The sequence below is a fragment of the Gossypium hirsutum genome, chromosome D12 (genome assembly GCF_007990345.1).
Source record: "Gossypium hirsutum isolate 1008001.06 chromosome D12, Gossypium_hirsutum_v2.1, whole genome shotgun sequence".
Classification (NCBI taxonomy): Eukaryota; Viridiplantae; Streptophyta; class Magnoliopsida; order Malvales; family Malvaceae; genus Gossypium; species Gossypium hirsutum.
Window position 1 is genome coordinate 61,801,992 of NC_053448.1, and position 24,745 is coordinate 61,826,736.

The 24,745-nt window shown below is 34.3% G+C and overlaps 6 protein-coding genes across 9 annotated transcripts; 2 read left to right on the top strand and 4 right to left on the bottom strand.

Annotated features, from left to right (window-relative positions):
- Positions 1 to 1,617: 1,617 nt before the first annotated feature.
- Positions 1,618 to 2,700, top strand: LOC121224410 (dehydration-responsive element-binding protein 1D). The gene has a single exon (XM_041107707.1). The coding sequence runs from the start codon at positions 1,828 to 1,830 to the stop codon at positions 2,476 to 2,478; it is 651 nt and encodes a 216-aa protein (XP_040963641.1). The 5' UTR covers positions 1,618 to 1,827; the 3' UTR covers positions 2,479 to 2,700.
- A 463-nt stretch (positions 2,701 to 3,163) lies between these two features.
- Positions 3,164 to 5,853, bottom strand: LOC121224411 (post-GPI attachment to proteins factor 3). The gene is made up of 5 exons (XM_041107708.1): positions 5,359 to 5,853; positions 4,730 to 4,991; positions 4,442 to 4,638; positions 4,035 to 4,222; positions 3,164 to 3,867 (listed from the first exon to the last, which is right to left on the bottom strand). The coding sequence occupies exons 1-5, from the start codon at positions 5,460 to 5,462 to the stop codon at positions 3,581 to 3,583; spliced, it is 1,038 nt and encodes a 345-aa protein (XP_040963642.1). The 5' UTR covers positions 5,463 to 5,853; the 3' UTR covers positions 3,164 to 3,580.
- A 1,862-nt stretch (positions 5,854 to 7,715) lies between these two features.
- LOC107947278 (uncharacterized) lies at positions 7,716 to 8,902 on the bottom strand. Of its 2 annotated transcripts, none has more exons than XM_041107710.1 (2): positions 8,438 to 8,902; positions 7,716 to 8,222 (listed from the first exon to the last, which is right to left on the bottom strand). In XM_041107710.1, exons 1-2 carry the CDS (start codon positions 8,825 to 8,827, stop codon positions 7,947 to 7,949), a joined length of 666 nt encoding a protein of 221 aa, XP_040963644.1. In that variant the 5' UTR covers positions 8,828 to 8,902; the 3' UTR covers positions 7,716 to 7,946. The 2 variants fall into 2 exon arrangements, with proteins under 2 accessions (XP_040963644.1, XP_016737359.2); XM_016881870.2 differs by having other exon boundaries at positions 8,294 to 8,861.
- Positions 8,903 to 9,698: 796 nt separating this feature from the next.
- On the bottom strand, positions 9,699 to 13,343 carry LOC121224412 (calcium-dependent protein kinase 26). Its single transcript, XM_041107709.1, has 5 exons — positions 13,069 to 13,343; positions 11,639 to 12,592; positions 11,247 to 11,543; positions 10,376 to 10,750; positions 9,699 to 10,288 (listed from the first exon to the last, which is right to left on the bottom strand). Exons 2-5 carry the CDS (start codon positions 12,225 to 12,227, stop codon positions 10,017 to 10,019), a joined length of 1,533 nt encoding a protein of 510 aa, XP_040963643.1. The 5' UTR covers positions 12,228 to 12,592; positions 13,069 to 13,343; the 3' UTR covers positions 9,699 to 10,016.
- A 2,083-nt stretch (positions 13,344 to 15,426) lies between these two features.
- On the top strand, positions 15,427 to 22,831 carry LOC107947281 (zinc finger CCCH domain-containing protein 63). 3 transcript variants are annotated; one of them, XM_016881874.2, is made up of 13 exons: positions 15,427 to 15,558; positions 16,734 to 17,189; positions 18,145 to 18,228; positions 19,868 to 19,994; positions 20,072 to 20,536; positions 20,620 to 20,715; positions 21,095 to 21,184; positions 21,309 to 21,410; positions 21,485 to 21,661; positions 21,779 to 21,898; positions 21,981 to 22,040; positions 22,292 to 22,389; positions 22,478 to 22,831. In XM_016881874.2, the coding sequence occupies exons 5-13, from the start codon at positions 20,090 to 20,092 to the stop codon at positions 22,611 to 22,613; spliced, it is 1,326 nt and encodes a 441-aa protein (XP_016737363.1). In that variant the 5' UTR covers positions 15,427 to 15,558; positions 16,734 to 17,189; positions 18,145 to 18,228; positions 19,868 to 19,994; positions 20,072 to 20,089; the 3' UTR covers positions 22,614 to 22,831. The 3 variants fall into 3 exon arrangements, with proteins under 3 accessions (XP_016737363.1, XP_040963645.1, XP_016737364.1); XM_041107711.1 differs by having other exon boundaries at positions 21,491 to 21,661; XM_016881875.2 differs by having other exon boundaries at positions 21,518 to 21,661.
- LOC107947282 (sorbitol dehydrogenase) lies at positions 22,822 to 24,715 on the bottom strand. Its single transcript, XM_016881876.2, has 6 exons — positions 24,396 to 24,715; positions 24,171 to 24,238; positions 23,855 to 24,091; positions 23,475 to 23,765; positions 23,216 to 23,406; positions 22,822 to 23,152 (listed from the first exon to the last, which is right to left on the bottom strand). Exons 1-6 carry the CDS (start codon positions 24,499 to 24,501, stop codon positions 22,960 to 22,962), a joined length of 1,086 nt encoding a protein of 361 aa, XP_016737365.1. The 5' UTR covers positions 24,502 to 24,715; the 3' UTR covers positions 22,822 to 22,959.
- Between the last annotated feature and the right edge of the window lie 30 nt (positions 24,716 to 24,745).

Here is a 24,745-nt window from a genome sequence, read left to right on the forward strand (position 1 = left end):
TACCCACCTTATGGGTGATAATTAATGGGGTGATAATTAATGGTGTGTTTGATAAACTGAAAATTTAAATGCTGAAAAAATAATTTTTTATTTTTACTATTAAATTTTATAAGTGCTGAATTTATATTAGAAAAGTGAGTGGTCAATTAATAAATACAAGTATTGAATATAATTATGTTGTTTGATAAAACATTGATTTTTAAAATATAATATATTTTAAAATTTTAATCTTATTAATATAATATTTTATATGATTTTGGATAGTTTTGGATGAAAGATAAATATATTAATTTGAATATTTTATTTTTCAAAAAAGAAATTTATTTCAAAATTTTAATAAAATAAAATCAACTTAATATTTTCTATATCAAGTAAAAAATTAAAATGATTACCAACACTTCTAAAATATTAAATAGTAAAAAAAATTCATTTTTGAAAATGAATCAAATACCCCAAATAAAAATTATGTTAAAAAGATAACTAAATTAATTTTAAAACCTAAATAACAAAAAAATTATTCATTAAAAAAAAATACTACATGGTGATGACTAGAGTTACTCATGGGTTAGATAAGATTTGGCCAAGGTCCAATTCTAAAAATTTTCCAAGCTTGGTCCGAGCTCGACTTGGCCCGCCCCAAAAATGCATATTACTTTTTAAAAATAATAAAATATATTAGATTTATAATTATATACTTTTTAATAATTAAATTTAAAGAAATTGTTTTCATTCGAACCGAATTGGGCCGTGAACAAAACCCTTTATTTAAGCCCTGCCCAAATTGGACCAGATGGGCCGCCCAGCCCACGGAGAGCTAGGAATTTTCGTTTTAGATTTTATTGGAGGGAGAGGGTGCAGGACGTGGTCCACACGGTGTAACGCGGCAATAAACTATGGTAGGAGGTTGGCTTCCACCGCCCAGGGACCACCGCCGCTTTGTATTTTAGGGCTGAATAGCGGGGAAAGTGGCAGTTGAGGGAAGGTATTAACTGTCAACCGTGTGTCGGAAATCGTGACGTCACTCTGAAAAGTTTCCCTTCACTGTGCCTTGTTTTCTTCCTTACGGTGATGTTGCACGTAAGCTTTCCATTGAAAAATCTTTCCTGCCTTTTCTATTTCATTGCCCATTCGTTTTTTCTTTTTTTTAAATGCAATATTTATAATATAAACATTTGAGAGGTGAAAATAAGAAATTTGGCATTGAAAAGACCAAAATAAAATTATAAACTTTTTTGAGAAATTTCATTTGAAAAGGATTAAAATGAAACCAAAATTTAATTGAACAGATAAGATAAATCTTTATTATGAAAAAGAAAGTTTATGAAGTGACCAAAGAACGGTCGTGGAAGTAAGTCATTGAATTGGATTATGCTGAAACTGTCCAACTGTGGCTTGGCTTTTGACTTGGACCACAATCCATTCCAGAAAATACAGATTAATCCAACAGCCAAAATCGCCACGTTTCCTTCTCTGATTGAACCACAACTTGTCGGAAAATTAGTACACTTGGCTAAGAAACCTAGTCTTATGTTTTGTCCCTCTAATCTCCATAACTCCACACCCTGGATTTTCCGTGTTTGCTTAATATCTAAAAATCTATATATATAATAAGACGCCCTTTCACAGTTGCTTGAAGCAGAAAAAGAAAGCTCATTTAGTTAATATTTTTCCTTGCATTTCCAAATTCGGAAGTTCATAAAGCAAGTGATTTCCTAAAATACTTGGATACTAAGAGCGAATATCCTTTTCTTGAAATATACTCTTTTCAAGTCAAAAGCTTTGTTTAACTGGAACTTAAACTGATTTACTGTTTGGGTTTTTTTTAAAATGGATTTTTTAGTTCAAGATTATGATATGGTTGATTCTGGGTCGGTTTCTGAAAGTGGAACTGATCGTCCGGTGAATTTTTCCGATGACTATATGATGTTAGCTTCGAGTTATCCAAAGAGGCGAGCTGGGAGGAAGAAGTTCCGGGAGACTCGACACCCGGTGTACCGTGGAGTTCGCCGGAGGAATCCCGGGAAGTGGGTTTCTGAAGTGAGGGAGCCTAATAAGAAGTCGAGGATTTGGCTTGGAACTTTCCCGAAGGCGGATATGGCGGCGCGTGCTCACGACGTGGCAGCTATAGCACTGAGAGGGAAGTCAGCTTGTTTGAACTTCGCTGACTCAGCTTGGAAGCTTCCGGTCCCGGCTTCTTCCGACCCAAAGGATATCCAAAAGACGGTGGCGGAGGTGGCGGAGACTTTCAGAACGGCTGAGCATTCGAGCGGGAATTCTAGAAACGATGCAAAGAGAAGTGAAAACACGGAGATGCAGAAAGGGTTTTACTTGGACGAAGAAGCGTTGTTTGGGACACAAAGATTTTGGGCAAATATGGCTGCCGGTATGATGATGTCACCTCCTCGTTCCGGTCATGACGGAGGATGGGAAGAACATGAAGTCGATGATTATGTACCTTTATGGAGTTATTCTATTTAAAAGTAAAATTTTTCAGACATTTTCAAGCATTCATTGGAATTTTTAGTTCACAGAAATCGCCACCGGCAATTGCCCTTTATGTTTTGTACGTACAACGATTTTTTTGGATTGTACGGGTAGTGCTGTAAGTAAAAAGATTAATGTGTATATATACGATGTATATATACTTCATAGCTTCTCCAAAACAATAAATTTATAGCTTCATATCTATTTTACCATTGATATTCAAAGTTGTTCCAATAATAAGTAGAATTATTAGGGAAATTTTTATATTAGAAGTTAAATAATATATTGTATCCTCTGCTCAAAAAAAATACGTATATCTAATTTTATTGTTAAAAATAAATTATTATATATCGGTATAAAATACAAGTAACACGTCACATGTCACTTTTTGATTATTTCGTCAATCATGTTGCATTTCTGTTAAAAATTTAACCTTCACTTGTAATTCAAAAAAAATATATAAAGATTAATTTACTAAAAATATATGGATCTCTAAAGTATTTTTACGAGGATGGGAAGCTTCAAGAACTTTAAGTTAAAGCTAAGCTTAGCCCAAGTATTAGTAAGTAATTTTAAATCAAATGGGCTTCTGGGCCAGCCTTTGAATAGGTTAAGCTTCGGCCTTTTTGTCCAAAGATGGAAGATTTGAATACAATCCCTTTTATCACTCCACCAATGATTCAGTTGACAACTTCAGTGTATGTTATTATAAGTTAATGCAACAACAGACAACAAATTCGAATGTAAACGATACAAAGCTTGCTTACATATTTTTCCATCCTTCATAATCATACAGAAGACTGACTAATCAAGCAATGCAAGTAAAAACAAGCTTAGTTTAAAGATTCAACACAAAAAATTTACATTGAAATTGGATAGAAGCCTTTGTGAATATTACCGATCACCTCGGGAAAAACAAAGACCGGAGCCTAAAAAACTTGGAGACTTCGATTACGACACATACCCTTGCATTGCGAAGAAAACACCAACCATATCGGTAAACAAAATGTCAAGCAGTCCGGTGATCGTTGCATCATGCACAAGTGAGTTGGATCGTTTCACCATTCAGTTCGTGCACGATTGGAATGAAGAAATATCACTTTATTTTCTTGAGGAGAGTTGAGGTCCTGAACTCGGCATCATCCTGGACAAAGCTCCAGCAGAAGTAAGTAAGAGGGATACTGACAGCATGCCACAGAGCGTGTGCATCTACAAACCCTTTATAAGGTGGAAAGTCTAATATTTCCAAGAACACAACAAGGCTTCCCCACACAACAAACAGCCAAACCTTCCAGCGTGATGGATGGCTAGTTATGCCGGCCCAAATTCCCCATATGAGAAGTTGAGCCACACCCATGGCCATACAAACTTTCATATTTAGACCTGCAAAACAAATCCAGCTTGTAACTAGAGTGCAACATGATAGAAAGTTCAGATGGACTAAAACTAGCAATTATACGAGTGGTTTGGACTGAAAATATCAAACTGCACCAGCGAATTAATGAATGTCGACAATATTGTTTTACGAGGGTAACAAAAAAAAGAAATACCATAATCAAGTTTGTAGAAGTTCAGATACAAGATGTGTGTTGTTACAAACGCAACCAACGGAGCAGCAACCATGACTCTTGAAGCTTCATCTCTCAAATCGAACACTCGTAATATCGCTAGAATAAGACTATACCCAACTAACGCAACAGCAGACGAATAATCTAGCTTCTCTGTCAACTCAACATCTCTACAAATAAAAGGAATCAATGATATCATGCAAAGGTATAAGAATACTCAGCTCGATATGCTTCTTCTTCTTTATTTTTTTTTTTCTTTTTTTTTTGTTTTCTCTCACCATTACTTGCCAAAGACAAAAAAACAAAGGCTTCTATGAGTAAGAACCTGATCAAGGCCTAACAGATTAGGTGCAATGTATAAGACTATGGGGTCAAAGTATATTGCTTACCGACTGTGAAAAATGGCACTCCAGAACCAGAAGTTCATAGCCAAGATGGCGTAGATATGCCACAAGCAAGTATATTCATAATAAGTCTTTTTATCAGGCCTCAAAGGCAACTTATAGTTAATAAGGATAAAAAAGGAGAGCCAACCATGAAACTGTACAGCAAGACTTAGTGCAGAGAAAGCTACAGCAACTGGTTCCTAAAAAAAAAAACACCATGAACACAAAACAATCACTAACAAGAACAAGAATCTAACAAAAATGACACCAAGGTGATGATATGGTACGAACCTGTATCCCATAAACACGTTGAAAAGGCCATTTTCCATGATATTTGATGGGTTTATTCCCCAGTTTTTCCCTCTGTTCTTCTCTAGTAATCATACAATGGTACTGACAATCAGTACGACAATCCCATTGCTTCCATTTTTGATATAGGGGTTCTTGTAAATACCATGGACCATCAATGGGTTTCCCATCGGATGAGAATTTACAGTGTTGAAAACACTTTTCCCCTACGCATCCACTCTTCTCACACTCTTCCAAACAAGCCCTAAACACCCAAATTAATAAACAAGTTAAATTGCCGGGAAAATTAAAAAAAGATACGGTCTTTAAATTAACTCTATAAAAGAAATATTCTAAATATAGCAAATTTCAAAACCATAAAAACTTTAAAAAACGGAAATTAAAATGGGTTTTCTTTTATAAGAATATATTCTTCTTTCAAGTGTTTATTACTAGTAAAATCCAACCCCATTTAGAATTGAATTTAAACAACCTAAAAATGTAGATTTTGCATCATAAAATTATCCAAATTTTCCTTCAAAAAACGATTATCTTTTTTTTTTCCTATCAAACATAAAAGAATTAAATTTATATTACTGAAGCTGCGATTCAAAATCGAGTCAGAAACTTACTTGTAAATTGGATCAGCATCACCTTCGCTGGCGTTAAGTGACGATACGAGAAAGGAAAGTACAAAAATGAGCAGAATTAAACGGCAAGGAGCCATTTGATTCATAGGCCAAAAGAAAAGTAAACAGAGAAAAGAGAGAGAAAAAAAAAGAATGATTCGACTTTTTTTTTCTACAGAATAAGCGATTGTTGATTGAGGTTCCAGAGATGACGTGGTGGATTCCGTCCCATAGAATCGAAAAGATAATATAAATATAGAAAGAGAGAGAGAGAGAGAGAGAGAGAGAGAGAGAGAGAGAGAGAGAGAGAGAGTTCGTTTTGACGAACCGAGTTGAACCGGTACAACGAACTCAGTAGAGAAAGAGGTGAGTCAGAGAATCAACGAGTTATGGATTGCTTTTTTTTTTTTGGTTATGGAGAATCGTGACCGTGAACGTGAAGGGTGGGTTTGTTTTTTTTTTTTTTTTCAGAGACCAGAATCTCGTGATGAGATGACCTCAGTAGGCTATCCGTCGGATGACACGTGGATGTAAATGATTTTTTTGGGCAAAAATGACATACGATGTCATAGATAATGACGCCTATGCCCTTTTGACAAATCTTTAAACGGCGCCGTTTCTTTGCTGTCTTTCAAAGTAGCTGTTTGGTTACAACTTCGACGTGTGTCATAAATGAAAGTTCAAGAAAAGGGTTATTCTACCATTTGGTACCTAAATTTAGTTTTAATATTTAATTTGGTATTTGAGTTTTTTTTTCAATTTGGTGTTGGCTTCAACATTCAAATTGATACCTGAATTTTTTTTTATCCTGATTTGGTACTTCAATGTTCAAATTGGCATTTAATTTTTTATCCCAATTAAGCCCTCAAGTTTGACTTTAATGTTAAATTTGATATCTAAATTTTTTTATCTTAATTAAGTACCAATAATTTTTTTACTAGAGCACACATGTTAAACAGTAGAGTAAATTAAAGTTTACGTTTTAGTTACTCAACTTTAAAAACTTACAAAATAATTTTTAAGCTACTTGAAAGCTTTCATTTAAGTAATTAGACTGTTAATTTTTATTTTTTTTAAAAAGAGTTCGACTAGCATGCTCCAAGTGACGATTTGATAATCGTTATGACGGATCAATACCCATCTACTAATAAAAGAGCATATTTTAGATCCAAGTCGATATGATGGTTAGTGCCAAAGATCAATCAATAAAGATGTTTATATTTTGATTCATAAATTCACAGCGTTCAAAGCTATTTCATGAAAAAAAAAACCTTATCTGTGAAAAAAAAAGGAAAATGAGAGTTTTCAATTAGTGGAGATAGCGCGAATAGAGAAGGTCATATAACTCCAATTTTAACCGTCTAGTAATTTAAATGAAAACTTTTAAATAATTTAATGAACATTTTATATCTTTTTGAAGTTGAGTGATAAAAAAATAAGGTTACTAATAATTTAGTAATCTTATGTGTAATTTATCCTTAAAAAACTCACCCTATTTTCTTCAGTGCCGGCGCCGGCGCCAGTGCCTCCGCCTCTGTAACAGTGCCTCTCCTTAGCAGCGGCAAGTGAGCCCACTCGCTCAAAAATCTCTCTCAAAACGAAAACAATGGGACATACTTTACGTAAGCTACTGCACCCGTGGACGTTTTCTAGCGCAGCAAAAAGCTGCAAATGGGTCCATCCACTCTCTTATACTCCTTTTTATTTTTTCGATCAGATACTTTCTCTTTGCCATCTTTGTTTAATCGGCATAAGAATACAAGGGCGGATTTTGCCATTGAATTTTTGGGTTCAATTAAAATTTTTTAAATTTAAAGAGATTATTGAGAAGTTTTAAAATTTTTAGTAGGTCTAATTAAATTTTTAAAAAAAATTAGAAGTTTAATGAGAATTTATAAAAATTTTGAGGGATCAAAACTGAATAATCCCAACAAAGATTAATTGTACTCACAAAATATAATATTTAATATTTAGCTATGTTTGCTGTCCAAAAATTGTAAAAATAGCTTCATTGATAAACATAGTATAATTTTTAATAAGTTTTGTGAGGATAAAGTTACAAATGTTATGCTTTTGCAAAAAGAAACAAATATTTCCACTCACTTGGATAATGTTATAAACTCTTCACCCAAAAAGGTGTGTATATTTTAGTTTAGTCTCTTTAAAAATAATAAATTTATAAGTTTATGGTAAAATTATATTTTACTCCTTTAAATATAAAAAAATTTTATTTAATCGGTTAAAAATAATGAAATTATACTATACTGCATTTTAGCTCCCCTAAAAATGAAAAAGTTATATTTAATCCCTTCAAAATAATGAAATTATAAATTAATACATAATAAAATTACATTTGAATCTCTTAAAAAAAATTATAATTCAATTCCACCTTAAAAGCCCTAAATGTATCAATAACTATGCATAACCAATAGGTTACATAAACATGCATGGTGCTGGTACATATATGTATATGATATACATGTGTCATGTATGGATGTATCTAAAGCATAACCAAGTATGACTAAGAATTGTTATGCCAGGGCCCTATATGAAACTCCATTAACATTCAGCAACTACAAACATATGGTTTTTCAAGAAGATTTGGACAAGGTGATAACAGCATTCAACTTGGCAAGGCATTCAGTAGGTAAACTAAGGAAAGTATTCATGAAGACATCATCAATAGGTTCAACAAATGCTACCCCAACCAATTTGCAATTCCCCTCTTCATCTAATCTCTCACCTCTTCCACTTCTCATCTTCCCTTTCGATTCATCGGACGTTAAAACCGTCTTCACCACCAACGGCGGCGCTTCGTAAATACTCCCGACCGAAAAGCAAAACTTGGCTAAGAATTCCAAGTCAACCTACAAAAGGCAAAAGCTTCAAATTAACCTCCAATGGAATTTTAAGGCCTTCAACAACAAGCATAGCTAATCTTGCCGGATTCTTGATCGATATTCCCTTGAAACAATTGAGGAACAATGTGGATTTTCAAAAAAGGTGGCAATGGCAATCCAAGGAACTTAGTTGTTGAGCTTGTCAATGGTGGAATATACAGTGTTTTAACGTCGAAACTAACCGAAAGTTCATCGCTATCAGCAACCTTAGAACCGGTTCCAGTCCCTGTACCACCTTGTGCGTTGTATTCAAAATCTGGGTATCTAGAAATCCCAAGCTTACAAGCTCCTAATGTCTTGAAGCTAACACTGTAGACATCATTGGTCTTTGACAGTGGCAACTTGGTGGAAACAGGTTCACCTTTGTTTGGTGCATAAGAAGAGAAAGCAATAGCTTTAGTTCTAAAACATGGTGGTGTTGTTCTTACAGGGATTTGGTATAAGATTGGTGGTTCTAAGGAGATGAATTTGCACCCCATTTTGTGTTGGGAATGGAAAAGCTTGGTCAAGTTTTTGAGTTCTAGAAAGTGAAAAAGATGAGCTGAACATATCAAAAAATTTGAGGCTGCCATTTGTTGGTGTATTGGGACCTCATGTTTGTTGCATTACAGAAAAATCATCGTGTATGGTGATATTGGCTCTGAATTGAAATGTTTACCAATGGGAACATGAAGAATTAAGTTTAGGACAATTACGTGTAGAATTTGACTCATCCAAAGTGTCGAAAAAGGTAAAGTTAAAGGGTAAAAGATGAATCATTAATTATTGGAGATAAAAAATTTATTTTATTATTGTACTAACATATAATTTCAAAAAAAATTTAAGGGACGAAAGTAAAGAGGATAAAGGCCATTGCCTGCCCCTCTTTGCCTACGTCCCTGATTATTGTCCTTTTTCTTATTCGGAAATACGTAAATATGTTTAAACTTTCCACCATGACTGCAGCTAGTGGGTGTTGGCCCGCTCTCTTCGGCTTTCCCTTTTCTCACAGTCGTCCTTTCAGACATTTTTTCTCTACCACCCAACTTTTCGTTTTTCTTTTTATCTCTGTGAGTTCCTTGTCTCTAAACGCCAACAGGGAGTGGGATGGTGCTGGTTCCGGACGAGGCTGAGCTTGGCCTCCTTTGGAGGTCTCACTAGAGCCTCTCTGGTTTTTTTTTTCTTTGGGTTTCAACGGAAAAATAAATAACCACCGCCAGTCTAACAGCAGCCTATTGCGTCCTCTTCGGCCTCACCCACCGGTTGTGGGTCGAGAATTGACTTTGATAGGCAATACTGAACCAACCATGCTTGTTCCTGTTCCATCTGTTTTTGACCTTAGAACCGCTAGCCTTGGAGGCTTTCACTTGTCTTGTACCGGGATTAAACCTGATCTGCTTGTAATTTCTTTCTTATGAAATGAAATTAATGTTAAAAAATAATTAAAGATTTAACAAATAGGAATTAGAAAACATAACAGGCATAATATTACAGTTACTGTTTACTTATACAGTGCCAAAATCTGAAACATGGAAAAAACTTTATACACGAATCAAAACCCCAGCAACCACAACTTGTTACTCTCTTCCTACCTATTGGATCTAACATGTTAATAAAAGCTAGAAGCAGCAATCCAACTGACACTAAAGCTGGTGCTACGCACCGGGACGTGGAAATACAGACTTGAAACACCACATGATACAAGAACTAGCTTACATGGAAAATGCAGTTTATCCGAATGTTAACCTCCGTTGGGACTATCTTGACTCATACTGACACAGCTCAACACACGAGAGATGACCTAAGGGATGTGGCAGTTGGGAGATTTGTGCATGATGCCCATCGGATAACTGATTCAGACACGATAAAATCAAGTTGTTCTCGCTCACCGTGACCGATGGTGCGGTTTCTCTTGCTGTGGAAGGCCAATAACTTGGAACCGTTCATTCCTCCTGTCCTTCCGAATTCAGCTGTCTTGGTCTCCTTTTCTCTTGCCTCAGGTCCACAGGAAAGTGAAGAATCCGGTAGCACGAGCAGTTTATCCAACCCTGTATCTGTAAGGCGGTGCAAGACATAAATTCAGATACTACATGAATGAGAACGAATCTTAAAGATTTGTTAAGATGATTAATGCAAATTACCTCCAGCAAATCGCTCAACCAGGGCAATGTTCTCTTGTTCTGCAACGGAGCTAGGACTGAAGAATGCAAAGCTTGGCATTGATGGAACAGCAGAAGAAAATTCTAAGGTTTCAGAATTACCACCGTGGAAAGAAAATCCACCCAAAGCAAAGCAAGTTGTAGATGGCTCCACCAAGGAAGAAGAAAATGAGGTTCTGCATGTTAACGAGGGTGATTGAACGTCATAAATGATTGGCGATCCAGCACCAAAGCTGATATCCTGATCCCGGGACAACGAAAATGAGCCACTATGAAACTCCAACTCTCCATGACTTTGGTATACAAACTCACTTGATTCTTCATGGCAAGATTCATCGTACTTCATCCATAAATGATCTGAAAAAATAATGATTTGACTTTAAGCTTTACGAGAATTATTTCAATTTACGAAAGCCATTAACTAAGAATTACCAGGTTTGGCCCAGTTGCTCAGTCCCCAGTTTTAGGGAGTCGATCCCACGGGACCCTGTTTGAGGGGTTTCCCTTATAATCACAGCATAATAATAATAAAGAAGCTACTGAAATTCCAAAACCTATGGCTATGGTAAGAATGCAATCCCAACACGAATAGCATTGTGAAACTATAAAAGTCCATTAATGCATCAGCCAGTAAGGGACATATTCGAACAGTCTTCGGGACATGCTCATGATAGTTGGTATCATAAAGCGAGTTAATTACAGTTATTGTCAGCTTACACAGGGAGAGAATTAGCAAATTACGAGATTGGTCTTTCCTTGTAACTACTTCAATTTACTTTAATAGCGACAAAAGATAATGATTTTATGCTTCAATAAATTTAAAACAAGTGTTTTTGCAGAGGTTCCAACGTACCTAAAACCTGCAGTGCGGTGAACCTTTGAGAGGGATCCGTATTGAGCATTCCCCTGACTAAATTCTTTGCAGAATCAGAAATCCGATCCCAAGGATCTGAAGGGAACTGCAAATCAGCTGCCCTCACAGCATCAAATATCCTCGACTTAGTCTTACCCCAAAATGGTGGTGTCCCGCTAAGAAGTATGTATAGAATCACCCCAGCACTCCAAATATCAGCAGCCTGATTATATCCCCCAGCCAAAACTTCGGGTGCTATGTAAAACGGACTGCCAACCGTCCCGTGCAAACACTTCCCTGTTGGTAACAAATACCAAACTAGTTAAAAACATAAGAATCTCAAAATTTTTGAGGAAGCAAACAAGCACTGTGACAAAAATGTATAACTCTACCAGGCTCGATATATGTTGCAAGACCGAAATCTGCTAGTTTGATTGGCGATGATGAGGATTTTGTAGCTAAGAGGATATTCTCTGGCTTTAAATCTCGATGTACAATCCCGATTTCATGACAATATAGAACCACTTGCATTAAATGCCTGAAGAGAACTCTAGCATCTGCCTCATAAAAACGACCATACTTCTCTAACCGGTGGAAAAGCTCCCCTCCTGCACAAAGCTCCATAACCAAATGAACATAGTCTTCGTCTTCATAAACAGCCTTGAGATCTACAACATTTGGATGCCCGGATAACCTAGTCATTATTTCGATTTCGAGCTTGACACTCCGTGCATCATCAGAGGTTACCAATCTATCTTTAGATATTGATTTGCATGCCAACACTTCTCTCGTCAACTTATCCGAGCACAACCTAATAACACCAAATTGACCCCAACCCAATTGCTCTCCAAGAATGTATCGATCTTTCAAATTTGCAGTTTGGCCAGTCTCCAATATCGTTTCACTCAAGCTTGCAACTTTGTAGCAATTACATGGCTGCTTTGATGTTTCATTGAAGCTGCTGCTCTTGGCAACAGCCATAACACTTTGAAAAATGTCCAAGTCCAACCGATCAAAAATGGTTTTAGGTTTTTGCCTTTTGGCAGTTTGTAACAACTTAGAAATCTCCCCAAAAAACCCAGTTTGTCAAATTTTAATGTCAAAGTTTTGATATATATATCTCTCCGTTCACATAGCTCTTATCAAATCCAAATTTGAGATCCAGACCCTTCAAACATAAGACTTTCATGGGTAGTTGTTGAACTTTGACAGCAACACTCACCTCGAAGATCACGATATCCGAAATCATGACAAGATGATACTAAGGTGTGAACAGTAACCCCAAAACATCATAATCTTAAAAGCACATCAAAGGATTCATCTTAGTCCTCTTAGATTGCCTGGATCTGTAAAATAATTAGCAATTATCAGATATTAATCAAGCAAATCATTCTTTGTGAACTATATTGGAAACTATAATACCATGAGAGTCCAATTATAGAAAAACCCTACATTATTTTATTAGCTGAACAAACTTTAATCCAAGCTCAAAAAAGGAAAAACAAAAACGATTCACATTCTAAACATCAAATAAGGAAAGAAACAAATTTTATCATATACCCAAAAACCTCAACAAAACAAAACGATCACCCATTGAAAACCCTAATCACATAATCAGCTCAAAAAAGCATCAATAACCCATCATCTAAAAAACACAAAAAAAAAACAAAAATTATAGTTCAACAAAACCCATAAAAAATCTACCTCAAAACAAGCCATCACCAGATCCAAAATCACACCTTTCCACACACACACACACAAAGGAACCCAGTTTTCAAATTCAACCATCAAACCCCAAAATCATATACAAAGAGAAACAAACCTGGGTAAAGAGCACCACAAAAGAAGAAGTCCGTTGGAGCAGTGATAGAAAGCTCTCCCCCGAAACAGACCTCTGTCTTTCTCTCTGCGGGCTCTTCTTCTTTTTGGTCTATCTTTTTGTAAGTTTTTTTTTTTTGCAGAAATTTATATATTTTTTAAATGAAGAGGCTTTGGCTTTGAGTTTTGAGAATGTAGCTGTTGTGTTTACCTTTTCATATTATTATTTTTTCTTAATTTGTCCTTTGTTTGGGGGTTCTGTTTTTTGAAATGGAAAGATGAGTATCTCCTCGGACTCCACGCTTTAGTTTAAATTCAGTTTAATTATAAAATTTTTGGATAAACCGCAACCAATATCACTAAATTATTTATAAACTTATGTTTTCGCCACTCAACTTCACAAAATGGTTATTGAACTATTCGAAAGTTTTCATTTAAGTCACCCTGCTATTAAAATCGCTACTTTATGATCTTTTCTGTTCACAACACCTATACCAAATTAAAAGCTTTCTTTTCACTTTTTTTCTACAGTTTAAATTTTTTATGAAACAAATTTAAATGTCACAAATTTAGGACTAAAATCCAAACAACTTTCTTCTTCAATCTCTGATACTAACAGTCAGATCGACTTAGATCTAAGGTATATTTTTCTACTTGTTGATGTATATTGATCAACCATACTAATTATTGCTTAGAGCTCGCTAATCAAATTATTTTTAGAAAAAAACTTAATAGTCTAGGGACTTAAATAATTTTTTAAAAATAATTTAGTGATTTAAGCGAAAACTTTTAAATAGTTTAGTGATCAATTTATTTTTTTTAAAATTAAGTGATTAAAACATAAATTTATTAATGATTTAGTCACCTTAATGTAATTTACTTTTTTCTTCTACTAATCATGTCACACTAATAGACCAGGTCATCAAGTTTGGATCGGACCCTATTATAACACGGGTTTTGAGAAAAACAACGATTTCGGGTCGGTGAAAATTCGGGTTTTAACTGCCTATGTTACTCATTGGCTATTCACGTTCTTTCTTTAATACAAAATTATTGGCTTATACCTTACAAAAAGAAAGTATTGCACCTTTTTATAAATTCAAGACGAGATTAAAGTTATGGATAAAATTTGGTTTTAAATAATGGATAAGGTTTGTTTGAAATTTTTATATCTCTAATGGATTTTGAGTTAATTCCAATATCCATAAGAGTTTAAAATCGACTCAAAATTTGAAGTTCAATGTTTGATTCGAATTTAATTGAATAATTTTTAAAGTTTGAAGTTAGTTCGATATATATTTGAATTAATTGAACTTATTTAAAGTTGTTTATCGATTTTAGTACTCAACCTTGATTAAGTTCAAATGTATTTGAGCTTAAGTTTATCTTGAAAATTAAGTTTAGGATTAATAATATATATTAAGAGCATAATGTAGTTCAACATATTTAAAATAAATACTAAAAATAAAAAGGCTTGATAAAGCTCACAAGTTGTTAGACTCAGATTTGGCTCAACCGATAGCTTGAACTTAAGCTCATCTAGATGATCACCTGATTGAATTTGAATTTTTCAAGTTGAACTTTAGTAGCTTGCGAACACAAATGTCTTATTTACACACTTACTCAATTGACAAGTTTTTTAATATATTTTTGGTTAAAATATGCTACTAGTCTTTACATTTTTTTTGTAATTTTGTAATTTAATTATTTTCAATAATCTAGTCCTAATTTTCATATTGCAAAATCCAAGTCCAACTGTTAATTTCATTATATTTTTTGGTTAAATTTATTTTCGTGACGTTTTAAAATAAAAAATACTCATTTAATAGTTATGTAATTAAAAATTATGTTATGATGAACCTAAATTTAACAATAAAGTTTTAATGGTGGTAACAATTAGACTTATACTTTTAAACCCGTGATTAAATTCATTAAAATAAGAGTACACAAATTAAGTTTTAAATTTATAAAAAATACAAAGACTTATAACTTATTTTAACCTTTTTTTATATTTAGTACACCAAATACTATATCTAAGTCCAATCCATAATATTATCTTTAAATTGTTGATCCATATTTATAAATGTTTAACTAAAATTGGTTTAAATCTAAACTATTTGTAAAAAAAATATTATTTTATTCTTTTCAAAATTACTTTTTAAAATTTTATATTTTAACAAATCATGTAGAAAATCAAGTCCATCTTACAAATTTAATAAAACTTTTAAATTTTTTAAATTTTAATTTTTTTAAAATTTAATTACTTTTCAAAAAAATCCAAAAACTTTTAAATTTTTTATATTTAAAAGAAATCCAAAAAAAATTGAAAATTACAGGACTGGTATCGAAATTATCCAATCTCGTCTAATTGCCACCTCTTTCTCCAATAGTTTAGCTATTTCCTCAAACAAGGAAAAAAAGTTCCCAAAAAGAAAAAACCCCGCCGCAAATTGCAGCAATGGAGCTTCTAAATCGTCTGGGTTTCGATTCTTAGGTAAACTCTCTTTAACCATGGCTTAATTAATCATACGAAGACCTTGAAACTTTGAGATTTCTCTCTCACAATCTAAGTTAGCTGCATACGATTAGCAACTTTGTGGAAATGGGGATTTTGTTTTTGTTTTTCTCCCTTTAATTGCTGATTATTTCTGGGTTTCCAGAATAGATTTAAAATTAGCTCAAGTTGGATATTGCAAGGTTCAGTCGAAGTTTTAGTATTGGAAACTGCAATTATTGACTTAATTCGCTGATTCGATTAGAAAAAAGCAATTTAAGTATTTGAATTTTACTTCTCAAAAGAAAAAAAAAGTGATTTTAATGTTAATGGAGTGTTTTACATAGTAAATAGTTAATAAAAATAAGCATAAATTCTGTGTTTTATTTATTTACAGTTTGGTAAGGTTTAGATGTGATTTGGGGAACGGGTTTTGTCATTGAAATTGAATCGTTTTTGTTAACTATTTGTTGGAGAAGAAATTAACTGAATCATTATGCCAATATAGACAGAGTATTTTTGTAGTTAGATGAGTTTCTGTTCACTTATGAGTTGAAAAGTAAAAGAGCGTTGGCTGGATCATGTGATCATATAGGTGAAGGATGATAGTATTTCTTATTATTTTTTTGGCCTAGAGGTTAAATTGGATGCTCCTAATGACCTGAAAGGATTTCATAGGTGCCTTGTGAAACAGTAAAAGTACTATGGAGGCCTCTGTACTAGGAGTTAGATTGCATTTTCCTTCTACTAAAAAAAAAGGTAAATTAGTCCTTGTACATTAGATCAAAAAGTAAATTGGTCATTTCAATTAAAAGATTATTTATTTGTACGGTTAAAACGAATAACCGGGCAGTGACACGTGGTGTGCCATGTGTATCTCACGCTGACTTACAAGAACCAATTTTTAACAGCAAAAATGAATGATTTTTTAACAAAATGACCATTTTACTCTTTGATCTAATTTATAAGTCTAATTTGCCCATTTTTTGAGTAGAGGTGGCAAAATGCAATCTGACTTTTAATACAGGGGTCTTCGTAGTACTTTTACCCTTCCGAAACACAATTTGTATTTGAAATGCCATGGATTGTTTCAGCACATTTCTTGGATGCTTGCAGATCACACTCTTCATGGCTGCTTTTGTAACTTTGCTTGCTTTTGTGTTTTGTGTCCATAGGTTCGTCTTCGACCTTTTCATCTACCTGTTTTCCAAGAGAGGCATTCTAGCTGACCCTTTTTGAATAGTTTGATGAATAAACCATAAACAGCACTTATGAGTTTCATTTCTATAAGCTTTAAATTCAGTTTGAGTCCTCAAACTAGACTTCCATGTAGAAAGTCTTTTATTTCACGATCATCACCCGGGCTTCTTAACATCCGAGCTGTGCAAGAGAATGGGGGTCCTCGAAGATTGGTTGACATCATAAGGCTTGTGCCAGATATTTCTAGGAACTACTTTCGAAGTCGTTCTCGAAGGGCACTTTTTGGTGGAATCTCCTTGTTAGGAGGTTTTTATGTTGCACAAACAATCTCTTTGTCCTTTGGTGCTTTAGGAGTAAACGATGTGATCGCAGCGGTAATATGTGTGCTACTGACGGAGTATGTAACAAGGTTTTATTACAGCCGTCCAAAGGTAACATTCCCTATTGCTCTGCTCAACAATTTCAAGATGGGTTTCACCTATGGACTTTTCATTGATGCTTTTAAGCTTGCCAGTTGATTATACCCTGTTTACTTTGACACTTTTCGAGTTTATAAACTTCCCAAATTTCCCATTTTTACTATATACATTTTGGTCTATTCTTTCCCCACATGTTGGTGAATCTAACTCGCACACCAAATGATTTGATGTATTATATTACCTTAATTGTTTTGTTGTGAAGCTAGTAACTTTTGATTTCAGACATAGGTCTCTCTTAGTAACTATTGTAGTGAATCGGATGTGGGTTTTTCCCCGTTCCGGGGACTTACCCGGAGAAACTGCAGTTGCTTACTTTGTGTTAGGCATAATTCCACATCCTACTTTTCTTGAAACTGTTAAAGATGAAGCTTATAATTATATAAAGATTTGTGCCATATAGGCAAAAACTGCTTAATAGTTAATATGGTTGGTTTCGTTCATGGTTTTGGCATAAATATCCCAAGTAAGTTTCCATGATTTATTTAAATTTTAAACACTGTTATGTGCCAATGAATATTATAAGAGTGGTTTTTGATAATTCACGTATCCCAGTTCCCAAAATTTTATTTCTCTGATCTTCATTAGTAATTTATGACATTTTTTCGAGTTGGTTCATATTATTATTTTTAATAGCTGATTAATGACATGTATTTTTAGCGTCATGCACATGTCATACATCATGATCCATAAACTATACTCAAGGTCATTAAACTATTAGTAATTTATATTTTGGTCAATCAACTTCAAAACAATTATGAAATGATTATTGAATTATTTAAAAGTTTTTATTTAAGTCATTGGGCTATTAAAATTGTTGCTATATGGGCTTCTCTATTCGCATCGTCTGTACTAATTTAAGGCACTTCTTCCTCTTCTCTTGTACAATCAAGTTTTTTTTATGAAACAGCTTTGTACGTCACGAATTTGCAAATTAACATCTGAACAACTTTCTTCTTCGATTTCCGACATTGATTGTCAGATCGGTTCTAAGGTATATTCTTCTACTTATTAATAGGTGTTGATTCACTATACTAATTGTCGAATCATCGCTTGGAGCTCTCTAGCTGAATTAAAAAAAAAATCGACTGTCTAGTGACTTAAATAAAAATTTTTAAGTAGTCGAGCGATCATTTTGTAACCTTTTGAAGTTGAGTGACAATAATTTAAACTTGCTAATAGTTTAATGATGTCTATAATTTACACTATATATTAAACTATATATGAAAATCAAATAAGCTTTGGTTATGATAAACTTAAAAGTTTATAAAATTCTAACGATTTATTATAAAGAAGTTTTTATTAATTTTACATAACATTTTCATAATATTATAACTTATTTTATATAAAGAAGGTTTTTTTAAAAATATTTTTTAACTAAATTGATGTTTGGTATTTTAAACTTTTAATTTTTGTCATTCAAATAAAAATTATTTGATTTTTTTTATATAATGTTTAGAATTATTCATTACTCTTTCTCATATCTTAAATTAAGGAATAAATGCGTTTTAATGCTCTCGAGCTTACGTCTTCTTATAATGACAATAATATTTATGTCGACTAAGCTAAAATTCAATCGACAACTTTTAATAAATATAATTTTAAATTTTTTCTCACCACATAAAGTGTGTATCAATCTAATATAAATAGACAGCAACTTTCATTCATTAATTCAAATGAATTAAGTCAAGAAATAAAAAATAAAAATCAAGTCAAACCTATATATTAAATATATAATTTTATTTTCAACCAATACATTTATTCTTTTTGTTTCTATTTTGTAGTCAATACATCTATAGCGTGTAAATCCTAATCATGAATTAGAAATATATTAATAAGTAATATAGATATTCGAAACGTCTAAATAAAGAATGTGATAAGATAAGCATGGAATAAATATGAACCAAAAAAAAGAGAGATAAGTATGGAATTAATAATTGGTTGTATGTTTATAGAAAATAAGAATAATTATTGAATGGGTGATACTTTGATTTTTTTCATTCCCGTAATTATATAAAATTCGAGGAATTACTTTATCCTATCCATTTAAAAATAGATAAATTAATTTTTTTTGTTAAAATTTTTATTTATTTATAGTGTTAAAAATTGGAATGACCGACAAAATAATTAGACAAGTGTCACGTGTACGTATGTGAACTTGTTTTTAATAATAGAAACGAGTGAAATTTTTAATAAAATGACTAATTTGTTATTTGGTCTAACTGCAAGGATTAATTTATCTATTTTTTAATGGAGAAGAAAATATAATTTAACTTCTAATAAAAGGACCTCCATAATAAATTTACCTTTGCTTTTAATATATAATTATATTTTATAAATAACAATAAAGTATATACTAGATGAGATTCTATTCAACATATGAAGAATTTTTTTGAATCAATAATTATATGTAAAAGTAAATGTAATAAAAAAAGAAGTACGTATCAATATGTATTAAAACGTAAACTTTGTTTCCATAGATAAATCACGTAAACCCCCCCCCCCCACCACAAAAAAGAAAACATAATATTTAATAATATTTTAATTTTAATGTAAAATAAAAAATACAAAACCATAAAATTAAGATTTTTACGTTGCATAAATTTCTTAATAACCTATTGATAATTAATTAGAACGGTAAATGAAATCTGCTGCCGTACGGACCCGAAGGCAGCAGCCGAATTCCTACTCCTAAAGCATATTCTCTTCGTTTCACCCTCTAAATCGGTGCATCGTCCGCCGTGATCGGACTCCGTTCAGGTTAGGATTCCGGCTATCTCTTTCTCGATCATATTCTCAAACTCAGCTAAAACTGAAAATTCTTCCATTCAATCCAGTGTTATTTACAGGCGACAATGGATTTAGACGGCGGCGCCGGCAATAATAAGCGTGTCTTCAACCGGCTTGGAACAGACACTTCTAAAAACCAGAAAGTTTGTTTCCATTGGCGGGCCGGTAAGTGTACCCGTTTTCCTTGCTCTTTCTTGCACACCGAACCGTCTCATCCTTCGGGCTCCGCCGCCGCCTCCTCCACCGCTAACGGATCGGGTGCTCCCAAACGCTTCGCTGATGATTCCGGATTCTCGGGTTCGGCTCAACGACGAGGCCCGAACTTCAAAAATAATCATAATAATAGTTGGGGGAGAATGGGAGCTAATAATAAGGTGGTTAGAAAAACGGAGAAAGTATGTAATTATTGGGTGCAAGGGAACTGTACTTTCGGAGACAAGTGTAGGTTTTTACATTCATGGAGTTTAGGTGAAGGTTTTAGCATGTTGAATCACCTTGATGGGCACCAGAAAGTAAGTTTTTTCCCCCTTCTTTGGTGTTAATTCTTGGAAGTATCATAGTATGATGATGATGATGGGTTTTATTTTGTGAACAGCTTCTCAGTGGAATTGTGCTGCCAGCAGGTATGGATAAGCTTTTTACAGGGAGTAAAGATGAGACGTTGAGGGCTTGGGATGCCAACTCTGGTCAGGTTGTGATATACTTTGTTTCTTTATTCTATTTTGGCGTTTTAATTTAGATTTTAGTATATTGGGAATAAAAAGAAAAGAAATTTATATATGTTTTATAACTTGATCAATCTTAAAAATGTTTGGAAATAGTCAATGTTTATGCTGTGTGATCGAGTTATTAGATAACTTAAAGCCTGCTATCTTATGTTTCTATGGAATCACTAAATTTCTGAACACCAAGGGATCATGCAGATTGCCTTACGTGGACTTGTATTTTTACATGTAATTTGATTGTACTGTGCTTGTAAACTTTCTAAAAATTATGACTTCAAAGTAAATGAAGAGTCACTTGCAGATGAAAATTACTTTTGAGTATTGATCATACACTTTTTTCTGTAGTGTACGGGTGTGATTAATCTTGGTGGTGAAGTGGGTTGCATGATCAGTGAAGGTCTTTGGTTGTTTGTTGGCATACCGAACGCTGTCAAGGTATAAGGTTCAGGAACATCTCTACCAGTTGTTTCTTCTTTGTCACATTGTTAACTGGTTTGCACTTAGAAGAACAATGTTTTTCCCCATTGCTGGTCTCAACTCAACGATGATCATATTGCAGGCATGGAACACGCAAACTAACCAAGAGTTCAGTCTTAGTGGACCTGCTGGGCAAGTTTATGCTATGATTGTCGGGAATAGTTTGCTCTTTGCTGGTACACAGGTGATAATTAGAATAGTAGTTTTTGGTCTCGTTTTGTTTATTTCATTTGGAATTTCTTGTTGTTCAATGTGTAGGGTCAGTCACCTTCAATCATCGGTTTTCTGCAGGAAGGTATATTGGCTTGGAAATTTAATGCCGTCACCAATAGCTTTGAACCAGCAGCATCACTCAAAGGTCATACCCTTCCTGTTGTATCATTAATGGTTGGAGCTAACAGACTATATTCAGGTTCCATGGACCATTCTATAAAGGTACAGTTGATTTAGTTAAAATATTTGATATTCCTGATCAATATTTTAGTTTTAATAGTATGAATTGCTAATGGATTATCATTTTTACCAACATGATTATCATTATTCTTCTTTCAGGTCTGGAGTTTGGAAACTTTGCAATGCCTACAGACTCTAACAGATCATACTAATGTTGTTATGTCCTTGCTTTGCTGGGATCAGTTTCTTTTATCTTGTTCATTGGACCAAACAATAAAAGTTAGTGTTTCTTTTTTATTTTGTTATTTTTTCCCTTCCATTAAAGCTAGATTGTTTGGATTTACTTGTTTATTCTTTGCAGGTATGGGTGGCTACTGAGAATGGAAACCTGGAAGTAACATACACTCACAACGAAGAACATGTATGTTGTATTAGTATATCATGCATGCCGTATTTTGATTTAATGCCAATTAGTTCAAAGAACAAAAGGGTTTTGAGAGAGAGATCTTCATGCTCTGCATTTGAGTTTTCAAAGTTACCCTCATGGGGCAAGGTTTTTGGGAGAACGGCTGGGATGTAAAAGAGGATACCGGTTCCTTGTGCATTTTATTCTATTTCCTAGAGTCTTGTTAAATGTTCAACACTTGAACCGTTTTTGGCTGCTGTTTCCAGGGCCTGCTTAATCTTCGTGGGATGCACGACTTAGAATCCAAGCCGGTCTTGTTGTGTGCATGCAACGACAATTATGTCCGGCTTTATGATCTGCCCTCGTATGTTCTTAATGCACATATTGTTTTGCATCTCTTTTGTCAATTCATACTGCTTATGAAAATACCCTTTTTTCCTTTATGATTGAAGGTTCTCCAAGAGGGGTAAAATTTTTGCTAAGCAGGAGATTCGAGCCATCGAAGTAGGGCCTAGTGGCCTCTTTTTCACCGGCGACGGAACTGGTTTTAAAGTGTGGAAATGGGCTGAGCCAGTTGCTACAACTTGATTGCCTTGCACCATTTCATAACACATTCATCCTCCTCTAATTTTTTGGTGTTAATTATTTTATATTTTTTCATCCTTTCAGGTAAGTCTTTCACAGTGAAAACAATTTTGGGTTCCACCTTTTATAGCATAATAGATCATTTAAGAGTAATTGTATGAACTGGTTACCCTAATTTCACCAAATGCTTGAATAAGAATACGCATCAAAGTTCAAAACCATCAACTTTATTACATATACAATACGCATCAAAGTTCAAAACCATCAACTTTATTACATAAACGGTCGAAGTTTATAACAAGAGTCCATCATATAGATAGTTTCCACTATGTTTTTATCTTGTTGAAAGTCACAGGTTGAACATGACCTTAATGGCATCACCGCCGCGAGCACTAGTTTCAAAAGCTTCTTCAACCTCTTTCTGGGAAAACCCGAACCTGTGAGTTATCAGTGGCTTCACATCGATCTTACCACTTCTTAGAAGCTCAATGCACAAAGGCCAAGTGTTCTTATACCGGAATATCCCGATAATATCAACCTCCCTGCAATCAATCCTGGTTAATTTTCAGGCACCAGTCAAGTAAATGAATCATTGAAATAAGTACCTAGCAGCAGCTGGTGTAAGTGGGACGGTCATCTCGTTATGGCCTAATCCAACAAGGCAAACCTTGCCACCGGCTCGAGTGGCACTCAAAGCAGTCGACATTGTTTTGTTAAAGCCTGCACAGTCAAAGGTTACATGCACTCCTACTGCTCCCATCACTTCACATATTCTTTCAACTTCTTCGGGTATGTCCTGAAACCATTTAAAAAGTCAGACAATGATTTAATTATATATATCTCATAAAACTTGATGATATGGACCTGCATATTTGTTGAGACTTTAACAACTCCATCGGCACCGAGGTTATTAGCAACAGATAGTCGATAGTCGTCCACGTCTACAATGACAATTCTAGGTGCCCCGAAAGCACGAGCTGCCAGAAGTGTAACGAGACCTATTGGTCCTGCTCCCATGACCAACACATTGGTTTCTGGACCGATATTAGCTCGGCGACAAGCGTGGACCGCTACACTCAAGGGCTCACACATAGCTCCTTCTTCCAAGCTTAGATTGTCTGGCAGCTTGAAACACAGGTCTGCAGGATGCACTACCTACATTGAAAATAATAATCTTGTACACTATTAGTCATATGGATAAACAGAGTAGAACCAAGGCTGAAATTGCAGCTTTATAGGTTCACCTGACGGGCAAGAGAACCATGAATCGGTGGAGTGGCGAAAAACTTCATATCAGGGCATATATTGTATCGACCTTCCTTGCAAAGATCACATCGCCAGCAACCAATCCCTGGTTCCAATGCCACTCGGTCACCAGGCACTAAATTCTTGACTTCACTTCCAATCTCCTCTATGATCCCAGCACACTCATGCCCTATCACCATTGGTTCTTTCACCACAAAATCTGCAAGCCTCAGTGTCTACACACACACACACGGGGTTAAACAAGGTCATATATATTTATATACATATGGTTACATGGATACATGTAGAACATACCTTGAGAAAGTGAACATCACTTCCACAGATGCCAACAGCTTTCATCCTAACTCTCACATCATGGGGTCCTTAATTATATTCACCCACAACAAAAAGAGAAGTGATCAATCAATATATAAGAAACAAAAAAAAACAAAAGGTTTATCTAAAACCATAATGGTAATTCATAAACTCCATAAATGGAACAAACTAAAAGAGCCCAAAATGAAAAACGAAGGGTTATACCAAGAGGAGGGAGCTTGAATGGTTGAATTTTGAGGGTGTTAAGATCCACGAGCCAAGCAGCCATGTTTTCTTCACCTTCTTGATGAGATTTCCCTCCTTTACCCATTGTTTTGCTTTTCCTTGTGATGGACACTCACAAACTGATGTCTGTTTAGCAAATAATAGATTTTTATGCTTGAATTATATGGAGCAGCCAAGAATAATATCTAATCTTGCAATATGGACCAGGAATTATTAACCACTTGATTTTTTCTATAGGTAATTTGTCTTCAGCTGATCCCTTCTTTTGTAGCTTTTGAAAATGGATAAACATAGATTGAAACTTGGTGATAAGCTGAGTATGACGTGTG